This window comes from Pristis pectinata, chromosome 6, assembly GCF_009764475.1.
Source record: "Pristis pectinata isolate sPriPec2 chromosome 6, sPriPec2.1.pri, whole genome shotgun sequence".
In the NCBI taxonomy this organism is placed as follows: domain Eukaryota; kingdom Metazoa; phylum Chordata; class Chondrichthyes; order Rhinopristiformes; family Pristidae; genus Pristis; species Pristis pectinata.
The window spans coordinates 114,823,056-114,835,136 of NC_067410.1; the positions used below are offsets into that span (position 1 = coordinate 114,823,056).

The 12,081-nt window shown below is 50.4% G+C and overlaps 1 protein-coding gene across 4 annotated transcripts in view; it reads right to left on the minus strand.

Moving 5' to 3' along the window:
- lpp (LIM domain containing preferred translocation partner in lipoma) overlaps positions 1-12,081 on the minus strand; it is a 307,384-nt gene that overhangs the window by 204,461 nt on the left and 90,842 nt on the right. For all 4 annotated transcript variants that reach the window (XM_052017882.1, XM_052017881.1, XM_052017879.1 and 1 more), the window contains exon 2: positions 5,146-5,367. In XM_052017882.1, the coding sequence (XP_051873842.1) occupies positions 5,146-5,356 (211 nt within the window). In that variant the 5' untranslated portion in view covers positions 5,357-5,367. The remainder of the gene's footprint in view (positions 1-5,145; positions 5,368-12,081) is intronic.

Here is a 12,081-nt window from a genome sequence, read left to right on the forward strand (position 1 = left end):
AACACTCCTCAGGGCCCTGCCATTCCCTGTGAATTTGACTTTCCAAAATTCAACACCTTGCACTTATATGATTTAAGCTCCATTTGCCATTCCTCGACTCACTTACCCAGCTGATCAAGATCCCCTGTAATTTTTGATAACCTTCTTCACTGTCCACTGTAGCACCTATTTTAGTATCATCTGCAAACTTACTAACCATGCCTTGCACATTCTTATCTAAATCACTGATATCGATGACAAACAACAAAGGGCCCAGCAACGACCCCGAGGCACACTGCTGGTCACAGGCCTCCAGTCCAAGGAATCTTTTTTCCCTAAGTCTTTTACAGCGATTTGTGATATATTAGTTTCATAGTACTGTCTAGAATGAGTGGGTGTAAACGTAATGCATGTTTAAACATGCAAATACCTGGAAAGCGGACTACTTGAGCCCACTTTTAATGCACATAAATTATTTCGTGCGTGTTTTAAAAGACTTGTGCCCAGAGGGAAATTGGAGTCATCACTTCTGGATGTGATTCACCCTAACACGGGCACCATTCAGCTGGTGTCATTCACACACATGTATGCTTTGAGTCATAGACCACTACAGCACAGAAACAGGCCCTTCGGCCCATCTAGTCCATGCTGACCTGATCTTCTGCCTAGTCCCATCTACCCGCACCCGGACCACATCCCTCCAAACCCCTCCCATCCATGCACCTATCTAAACTTCTCTTAAATGTTACAATTGAACCCACATTGCACTCGCGCCACCCTCTGAGTGAAGTAGTTCCCCCCAGATTCCCCTTAAATATTTCACCTTTCACCCTAAACCTATGTCCTCTTGTCTCAATAGTGATTACAGTTGGTGCAGAAATGAGCATCCAAGCACACAGACCTGCACATACAGATCAGTGAACAGTCAGGTAGGCACCATGAGGAAGCAAGAGATCAATGCTCTGGAGGTACCTGAATTCAAGTATGGCCAACAAGTAGGCGCATGGTATTCCTTGATAGTGAGTGAAAATAAGAGGTCGTAAGTTGCACATTTTGGCATCAACTTTCATCATTAATGAAGAAAGAAGCATTGATCATGTTGATCTTTGTGCATAAAATCAGGCACAAAAGGGTCTACTTTCTAGACATTTGTGTGCTTAAACCCACATTGCATCTAGATTTGCAATCTTCTATAACCTGCACTACATTTAGATACAATCTTTGTTTAACACTGTGCTACGCTTCAAGCCAGACTACCACAATCTCTGCTTGCAACATGGATCCCATGGGACCAGTGAGGAAACACAGATGAATGCTTGGCTATGATTACAGTGGGGAAGGGATGTGGTCAGACAGTGACAATATATACTCCTCCACCCCTCCTCACTCGAACCTTCACATCTCCTGCCTCTTTTCTCATCCCCTCCCTGCTCCCAACCAACTCCAGCTCTCTCCCTCTTCTGCCAGTGTCACTGTGACTCAGGACCTGCACCTGTTTAACACTGGTTACTCTGGCTATTAAGGACAAGCTACCTTCAGGCTGCGAGCCACTGCTCATGACGTCTGGTAGCAATGAGGCAGCAGCTGGAACCACTTCAGGCTTAGAAGGACATGGGACAAATGGGAAGATGGGACTAACTCAGGAGATCTTAGTCAGCATGGACCAGTTGGGCCGAAGGGCCTGTTTCCATGGTGTATAACTCCATAACTACTGCTGAGAATTGCAGGGGTTGATTTAGACCACCAAAATGGGTTACAAAAAGCACAAACAATTTTTAAAAGATAAATTTAGCAGATGCCATGACTGGACATCAGTGCGGGGTTACGGTGGGGACAGGTTCGGGTACAGTGCGGGGTTACAGTGGGGACAGCGGGTACAGTGTGGGGTTACGGTGGGGACAGGTTCGGGTACAGTGCGGGGTTACGATAGGGACAGGTTCGGGTACAATGCGGGGTTACAATAGGGACAGGTTTGGGTACAGTGTGGGGTTACGGTGGGGACAGGTTCGGGTACAATGCAGGGTTACAATAGGGACAGGTTTGGGTACAATGCAGGGTTACGACGGGGACAGGTTTGGGTACAGTGTGGGTTACGGTGGGGACAGGTTCGGGTACAATGCGGGGTTACGATGGAGACAGGTTCGGGTACAGTGCGGGGTTACGATGGAGACAGGTTCGGGTACAGTGTGGGATTACGGTGGGGACGGGTTCGGGTACAGTGCGGGTTACGGTGGGGACGGGTTCGGGTACAGTGCGGGTTACGGTGGGGACGGTTTCGGGTACAGTGCGGGGTTACGGTGGGGACAGGTTCGGGTACAGTGCGGGGTTACGATGGGGACAGGTTCGGGTACAGTGTGGGGTTACGATGGGGACAAGTTCGGGTACAGTGTGGGATTACGGTGGGGACGGGTTCGGGTACAATGCGGGTTACGGTGAGGACAGGTTCGGGTACAATGAGGGGTTATGATAGGGACAGGTTTGGGTACAGTGTGGGGTTACGGTGGAGACAGGTTCGCGTACAGTGTGGGGTTAAAATACTCCTATATACCATTATACTTTTGAATATTCAGGGATAATTAGATCTAAAAATCTGAATAATTAGCTTGTCCTACGTGACCAAATGAGCAAACCAGAGATATAAACACAAGCTGTAATATAAACACAGTTGGTGGGAAGAGCAGAGCGGAGGAAGGCTTTGCACGTTCTGCAGCCAAAGTTCTGAGGGGCTTGGCTTCATCCAGCTCGGTACAGTGAGTTCAACAGGGAGCTTGTGTGGCTGGCCCCGACAAGGGCAGCCAACACGTGTGGCAGGAACAGGCACTGTACAGGTTCCTCAGCACAGAACACAAGACTTTATCCTTTATTGTTGATTAAAATTGTTAATCATAACACAAGCAGGTCATAGGTCACTGCTGAGAGAGCATCCATTATCCAATATTAAACAGGTGGACGGCCTGAGTCACAGTGACACTGGTGAAGAGGCAGAGAGCTGCCAGTGGATGGAGGTGGGGAGGGGGAGAGGAATGAGTCACAGAGGGAATGCGAGGGTGAGAGAAAGAGGTGGTGGGAAAAGGAGTGAAAGAGAGAAATGGGGCCAGACTATGGTGAGGGGCAGAGAGAGAGGGCAGGGAGAGGGTTGGAGGGAATAACTGTGGGTGGGCGAGAGAGTTGGTGGGGTACGAGTGGGGGGGGGGACGAGAGTGGGGGGGACGAGAGTGTGAGAGTGATGAGAGCGGCTGGGACAAGAGCGGGGGGGAGACAAGATGTGGGGGGGAAGAGAACATGGGGGGGACGAGTGTGGGGGGGACGAGAGTGTGGGGAGGACGAGAGTGTGGGGGAGGACGAGAGTGTGGGGGGGGCGAGAGTGTGGGGGGGACGAGAGTGTGGGGGGGACGAGAGTGTGGGGGGGGGATGAGAGTGTGGGGGGGACGAGAGTGTGGGGGGGGACGAGAGTGTGGGGGGGACGAGAGTGTGGGGGGGGACGAGAGTGTGGGGGGGGGATGAGAGTGTGGGGGGGGCGAGAGTGTGGGGGGGGCGAGAGTGTGGGGGGGCGAGAGTGTGGGGGGGACGAGAGTGTGGGGGGGACGAGAGTGTGGGGGGGACGAGAGTGTGGGGGGGAGCGAGAGTGTGGGGGGGACGAGAGTGTGGGGGGGGTGAGAGTGTGGGGGGGGGCGAGAGTGTGGGGGGGGAAGAGAGTGTGGGGGGGGCGAGAGTGTGGGGGGGAAGAGAACGTGAGGGGGACGAGAGTGTGGGGGGGACGAGAGTGTGGGGGGGCGAGAGTGTGGGGGGGGAAGAGAGTGTGGGGGGGGCGAGAGTGTGGGGGGGGATGAGAGTGTGGGGGGACGAGAGTGTGGGGGGGGATGAGAGTGTGGGGGGGGCGAGAGTGTGGGGGGGAAGAGAACATGGGGGGGACGAGAGTGTGGGGGGGGATCAGAGTGTGGGGGGGGATCAGAGTGTGGGGGGATCAGAGTGTGGGGGGGACGAGAGTGTGGGGGGGACGAGAGTGTGGGGGGGGACGAGAGTGTGGGTGGGGTGAGAGTGTGGGTGGGCGAGAGTGTGGGTGGGCGAGAGTGTGGGGGGGGATCAGAGTGTGGGGGGGGACGAGAGTGTGGGTGGGCGAGAGTGTGGGGGGGGATCAGAGTGTGGGGGGGGACGAGAGTGTGGGGGGGGACGAGAGTGTGGGGGGGACGAGAGTGTGGGGGGGACGGGAGTGTGGGGGGGGACGAGAGTGTGGGGGGGATGAGAGTGTGGGTGGGGCGAGAGTGTGGGGGGATGAGAGGTGGGGAGGAGAGTGGGGGGGTCGAGAGGTGGGGAGGAGAGTGGGGGTGCTGAGACACTGGGGTGGGAAAAGAGTGTGGGGGGGGGGGGAGGGCGCGTGAGTTCACTCCCAAAACACATAACTACTGAATTCCCAATCCTACCCCACACGCCCCCCCCACACACTACCCTACCTTCATGCCTACAGCATAAACCTCACACTCACTCAAATCACACACACCTATCCCCTTCCCCCCCACACACCCAACCACCTCCCACCCCCTCACACCACCCCACCGTTACATACACACCTACCCCCACACATCCCTCCACCACAAACAGTTAATCCCACTGTAGAGCACTAAGTAGCAAAGCCATTCACTCCCCCCACTGGTGCACTCCGGTGCCCTGTGCGTGCCATTTAAAAGATGCGGTGGTTATTCACCTAGGCTACTCCAATTACGTTCCATCCTGACTTGGAGGTAGATCACAATTCTTTCATCGCCACTGGGTCTTAATCCCGGCATTCCCTCACCGCCCCTGTACACGTTACCGCTGCGTACCGCCCCTGTACACGTTACCGCTGCGTACCGCCCCTGTGCACGTTACTGCTATGTACCCCCCGTACACATTATTGCTGTATACCCCCCCGTACACGTTACTGCTGTGTACCGCCCCTGTACACGTTACTGCTGCGTACCCCCCTGTACACGTTACTGCTGTGTACCGCCCCGTGCACATTACTGCTGTGTACCACCCCTGCGCACGTTACTGCTGCATACTGCCCCTGTACACATTACTGCTGCGTACCGCCCCGGTACATGTTCCTGTTGTGAACCGCCGCTGCACTTTGCTGTGCACGTATTACACCACCGTAGTCGACGGCAGTTTCAGTTCTGCGGAACCCACCTTCAGCTACCACCTGAGCCATGGGCTGCCCATTTTGCTTGTAGGGGTTGAACTTGGGTTTCGGAGCTACCACAGGTGCAAACTTTTTGGGGGTTTGTTGAGTTGATACAGAAATACTGGGGTTGGTGATTGAAGTCATGGTCTCCATCCTGGCTGGCACATGACCGGAGTTATCAACGTCCTTTGGCAGGACCCAGCTTGGGTTGGACATAGCTTCAAAACCTAGAAAACACAAGGAGGAGTTAAGTTAGGCTGTGGACCAGCCAACGAACCTCAATGAACAGCCCACCAGGCCTCAAGCAACATTGGTAGTATATAATGTCAGGTCATAAAACCCATCAGATTTAACCCACCCCAGAGCCACCCATCCTCTCCCTCAAAGCAGAGCTCTTTCTTCCATGATTCTATGCTGTGGTCCCCAGTCCCTCATCGTGAATCTAACTCCTGCATTTGTAAGGTCACCTGACCATCACCTTGTTCATTCATACGGCTCTGGAGACAGCAATACACAAAAGCTCAGGGAATGAGAAGGATGCAGAATGACTGAAAGGCAAACACAGCCAATGTGGGGGGCAGCGAAGGGCAGGTGACTATGTGGGAAGTAGGGACTGAGGGAGGGATGGAGGAAAGGATTGTGGAAAGGATTGTGATGGTATAAGCGAGGGTCTGAGGGAGGGAGGGAGGGAGGGAGAGGAAGAGTGAAGGAGAGAAGCAGTGAATGAGCGATAGGAGAATAGACAGGAAGGAAGGGATGGGTAACTGAGAGAGAGTGAATAAGTGGGGGGGGCAGGGGGAGACAGGAGTGCAAGAGAGGAAAGGAAGTGGGACTGTAGTACAACAATACACCACCAGGATAGGCACATACTGAGACATAGTCCTGTAGATAAGATATCTTTATTAGTCACATGTACATCGAAACACACAGTGAAATGTATCTTTTGTGTAGAATATTCTGGAGGCAGCCCGCAAGTGTCGCCACGCTTGTGGCGCCAACACATCATGCTCACAACTTCCTAACCCGTACGTCTTTGGAATGTGGGAGGAAACCGGAGCACCCGGAGGAAACCCATGCAGACACGGGGAGAACGTGCAAACTCCTTACAGACAGCGGCCGGAATTGAACTGGGTCGCCGGCGCTGTAATAGCATTACGCTAACTGCTACACTACCGTACCTGCCAATAGGGATTATTAAAGTATGTTAACAGTACAGGGGTAATGAGTTCAAATCCCACCACAGAGGTTGTGAAACGTTATAAATGACGTAAGAAAAATAACCATAAAGCCTGCCAGATTGCTGTAAAAACCAACTGGCTCATTAAAGTTCTTCAGCGAATGGACAATAGCTGTTCATGGTTCTTTATAAAGTGGTCTAACAAGGTTAAAATGTGAAAAACTATTGGCCAACGCCTCGGGTGCCACTGGGAATAGCCGTAACTTCAGCAATGTTCTCCTGCTACCTCAGTGTGAACAGAAAGGACCTGCACCAACTCCTTGGTGAAAGGTCGCTGCTAACTGAAATGATCTCTCATTGTGGTGAAAGGATCCAACTGCAGCAATGACGAGGTTGGCACATTTAATAATTTTCCAGTTCCACTTTTCTCTCAGGTCTGACAATCTGGTTGAACCCCAGATGAACACAGTTGGGTGTTCACCTGCAGTGGAGTGGATGACACACCATCAGGTTATTCATGACTCAGGAGGTTGGAAGACGAGTTCCAGGCTGACACTCCAGTGGCAGGCCTACAGGAGACCTCTACTGTGGGACTTGCTTTCCATCGTTTGAGGCTGTGCCTATCCTCTCCAGTAAAAATATCAGCACCCTACTTCAAAAAGCTCTCCCCAGTATCACTCAATACCGATGACCAACATCAACATGGCACTACCTTCCTAATAACCTGCTCACTAACACGCAGGTTGGGTTTCACCAGGACAGCTCAGCTGAAAACCTCATCACTACCTTGGGTCAACAAACTGGCTGAATTGAAATGGTGACACACTGTGGGATGTTGAGATGTTGATTGTCATAGGGACCTACCCAAGTGTCCTTGTACACAAGTCACTGAGGCCAACAAGCTATTAGGAAGGTAAATGATATGTTGGCCTTCATTACGAGAGGATTTGAGCAAAAGAAAGATGCATCACTGAAATTATACGGCCCTGTAGTTCCCTGTCTTGTCCTTGTGGCCCTTCTTAAATAAAGGCATAACATTAGCCAGCCTCCAGTCTTCTAGTATCTCAAACTCCTAATGAAGTGGAGCCACTGGCGTGCCTTCTTCATGACTGCATCAATGTGTTGGGCCCAGGATAGATCCTCTGAGATGTTGACGCCCATGAACTTGAAGCTGCTCTCCCCTTCCACCACTGACCCCTCAATGAGGACTGGTGTGTGTTCTCCCAACTTCCCCTTCCTGAAGTCCACAATTAGTTCCTTGGTCTTGCTGACATTGAGCGCAAGGTTGTTGTGACACCACTCAACCAGCAGATCTATCTCACTCCTGTAATTTTTTTCCCTACTTTCCCACAACGTCCTAGGATACACTTGTCCAGGCCTCGGGATTTCTCCACCTCTACGTGCGTTAAGACAGCCCAGCACTTCCTCTTTTGTAATGTGGATCACTATTCTATTCCCTGAATTCCCTAGCTTCTGTGACTTTCTCCACAGTAAATACAGACGAGAAATATCCATCTCCTGTGCCTCCACACACAAACGGCCACATTGATCCTTAAGGGGCCCCATTCTCTCAAATACACAGCAAGACCCTGGGAAACAGCAGTGAATTGAGTAACATGTTACTCTCCGTCTCCAGGAGCCTCCTCTCCCATAAACCTGGAGCTTCCACATCCAATTACAAAACCCTAGGAAGAAGGGTGCATGGCATGACCTCAGGGGATCCTAAAGGGCTTTAGTGCGATTGAAATGTGGTCACCGTTGTGAGAAACACATTTGTGTGTGTGTGTACGTGTGAGTGAAGTGCAAGAACTGTGTTACATATGAATCCAGACTAGACGTAGACCACTCAGCCTTCAAGTCTACGTCATCATTTAATCTATTTGTAATTGTGCATTCCTGTCTTCCTCTGTAACCTTTTGTGCTTTGTATATATGTGTGTGCCCCCCTCCTCAATCCTGTAGGATGTCCAATCCACCACAGAGCCTACTGTTTCCATGCCTGACCCACTGCCTGTCTTTATGCATGCTGCCTGCCCATGTACAAACTGCTTCCTGTCACCTGCAAGTGTGGCTTCTTCAATAATAGTGAAAACATTCAGCAGCTCAGGCAGCATCTGTGCTGAGTGAAACTGCTGCCGTTTCAGATCAGTAACTGTTCATCAGAACTTGGAAAAATTAGAGATAAAGTCAGTTTTAAGTCATTGACCAGAAACATTAGCTCGACTTCTTTCTTCACAAATGCTACCTGACCCGAGTATTTTCAGCATTTTCTGCTTTAATTCAGATCTCCAGCACCTGCAGTTTTTCTATTGTTGCTTCAATTCCTCCTTCATCAGTCTCTCAAGCTGTACCTCACAACCCCCCAAGCACCTAATGCATGCACCCCAACTGGTTCCTCAATCCTCATTGCCTCTCCTAAACCCCATCCTCAAATGGTTTCCAGTTCAGTTCCAAATTGCAATCTCCCATCCTCATCTGCATCCCTCTAGTGCTGATCTGATGGGAAGGGATAAAAAGGTTACTTTTCAGAATCTGCAGATCAGCGACTTCTCCCTGGCTTCAATTTTTGCTGAAGTTGCTTTTCAAGAACTAATAGCATTGACAGGGTTTGAGAACATTTCCACACCCTGAAGAAACAACCATGTTCATGCAGCACAGAAATATTGCTTTACGTTCAGTTTATTTTTATGCAGATTGTTCAAGGAAATTTGTATAGGAATCTAGGTCTTAACCCAGGATCATGACTGATATGTCTGGGACATAAATGGGGTGAATGCACTCAGTCTTTTTCCTAGGGTTGGGGAATGAAGAACCCGAGGCAATAAGTTTAAGGTGAGAGGGGATAGATCTAATAGGAACCTGAGGGGCAATGTTTTTACACAGGTCAGTATATGGAACGAGCTGCCAGAGGAAGTGGGTGAGGCAGGTACAGGGACAGGAAAGGTTCAGAGGGATGTGGGCCAAATGCAGACAAACAGGACTAGCTCAGGTGGAAATTTTGATCTGCACGGATGAGTTGGGTCGAAGGGCCTGTTTCTATGCTCTATGACTCTATGAGGAAGTGGGAGGAGAGGGGAGGGGAGAGAGACATGAATGTAGGGTGATGAGGAGAAGGACAGGTTGGGAAGAGAGAGAATTGGGGACTGATGCAGGAAATCAGGGAGAGCAGGGGAGCAAGAAGTATGAGGGTGTGGGAGGAAGGGGTATTGGTAAGAATGGCGATGGGAGAGAGTGGTGTGGGTAAGTGGTGGGGGGGTACAATTACAACATTTATAAGACATTTGGACACATACATGAATAAAAACGGTTTAGAGGGATTTGGGCCAAATGCAGCCAAATAGGTCTGGCTTAGATGGGCATCTGGGTGGAGTTGTGCTGAAGGGCCTGTTGCCATGCAGTATGGCTCTATGACTCTATCTGCCTATGCTCAGAGTGACTGATAGGTCGAAGCTGCATTGAAGACTGCCAATCCAATGTGTCTTTTCCTACTGAGAGAAGGAGCTGAAAGGACAGAGCAGCAAAAACTAAATTGGAGAATGTTTCATTGAGAAAATGGAGGCTGCAGCTCCCAACAAGCAATTTTAAATCATTCAACAGTGATTGCAGATAAAAGTCCCTACGTTAAATATCAGGAGCAAGTGTAAAGGAGTTCATTGGGTTCTTGGCAATTATAAATGCAAGAGCTGATAGCAGCAAGGACTCAGAATGAAATTCAATCAAAAGGTTCACAAGCTGCCCCACCCAGAAACACAAGACTCATGTCACTCAATCCAGCTTCAGTCACAGAGTTCAACGAGTCCTGGGTAGGTAGAACACAGGCTCAACTCAGAGTAAACCTCCCTCTGCGCTGTCCTGTCAAACACTCCAAGACTGCACAGGCCAAGCATGGAGATGATCCTCTCAGCTTCTGCCGGTAACGCGCTGCTCATGTGACAGATGTGAGGAACATGTTTGCCAGCACGTCTTTTCTACCATGTCCTTCACAAGGATCATCTGGGCAAACTGTTCCAGACTCCTGGTAGATCAGTGGCAGGTAGACTCCCTGCAGGGAGATGAGCCCATCTCTATGGACCACTGTGTACCTCCTCTATCTGGACATCTACCTTAGCCCTGCCAAGAAAACCTTGCAGGTAAATTGGCAGGAGTTGAGGCAAAAGTCATCACCTGGTTAGGGCACTGGACAGGACTGGTCATAAACCAGCTGATGGCCTCCATGTTGTGGTACCAGTTGGTCAATTTGGACCCATCACCTGTTTTTACCACCAAGATCCAGAAGAAGCTTGTCAATTTCTTCTGGGGAAAGAGGAAACACTGGGTGTCTGCAGCGGTTCTGAGTCCCTTGATTAAATAGAGCAGCCAGTCACTGGTGTAGCCTGCAGAGATATCTGTATATGGAGCATCCTCTGATGAAGAGAGCTGACAATGTGCTTTCTCAGTCAGGAGTCCTACCTTCAGGATGACAGAATTAGTCACATCTCTCATAAATTGGTTGTCTTTTACCAGGACATTTCTAGAGTCTGGGACATGGACATCTCCATTCAGAGTCTCCCACCTGTTGAAGGAGACTGGCTGTTTAGACAGCCAGCCCTGGGGACAGACCAGACAGTGGAGGATTGACACTCAGTGGGTGTCAATGTGGAATTGTAGTCGCTGATTTGGGAATGATGTGCAGGTGCCAGCAAGTCTCTTTTACCACATCCTTCGATAGGAACCCAGATTTCAGAACCTTCCTCATGAACTGGTCCCACAAAACTTAAGCCAGCTCTCAACAATGACTTCCATACCTTTCCACACCTCCTGGAGGAGTGTCCTGTTCCTCTCCACTCTCCACTTCCTCGCCCTCATCTGCCATTTGGACACACCAGGGTGGTCCATTCTGCCATATGGCAGCGAGATACTATACCTGTTGAGGTCTCTTTATGCAGAGAGTCATCTTCCTTTAAGCTGGAGACCTGGGTTGGGAGTGTTGCATACAGCATGTTGTGCAACAGGTTTGTAAACCAGTTCACAGACTCCTGGGCCATTTGTCATTTCTGGGGCCTGGATAAGCCCATGTTCCATCTACGCAGTCAATGCACAGGATTGCAGCCCCTGGAGTATCCAAAGGGGATGCTCCTCACATTCTGGTTGATCCCCAGACACTATGGAGGGAGGCAGGTCAGTTGAGGGACCCCTCAAGCCTGCTCCTAGGCCTGGACAAGGTGCCCATTCCTAGCTACAAGCACCAGGCCAATTGGTATTGACTGCCTGCCCTTCTTTCACTACATTCCTGTCCTGGTGTCCATGGAAAAGGAGCACACGGGCTTGCTGGAGTCCTTCTGGGTCAGGCACACACTGCAGGGTGTGGATCACATCCTGAACAAGGAGGATAACACTCTTATTTAACTGTTTTATTGATGTTTTTAATAAAGTTATTTTAAAACAATAAAAGCCATCTACAAAATTGGACCTGGACATAAAGGCCAAAATAGGTAACACTCCCTTTCAACTGTCCTGTCAAATACTTCCAGAGTGGGGACAGGATTACAGTACACCCAGAACACTGAGGACAACATCTTAATTAAGTTTTGATGATGCTTTAATAAAGTTATTTTAACACAAAACAACAAACACGGTAATGGTTGCACTTCCTATGCTCCTGACCTTTGGGCACCCAGTACACAGGGAGGTGAGGCAACCAGGGACCTCCTTGTAGGTCTGCTACTGGGCCTGGCCAAGGAGGCCATTCACAGGTCCAGGCAATGGGCTGCCAAGGGGGCCAGCCC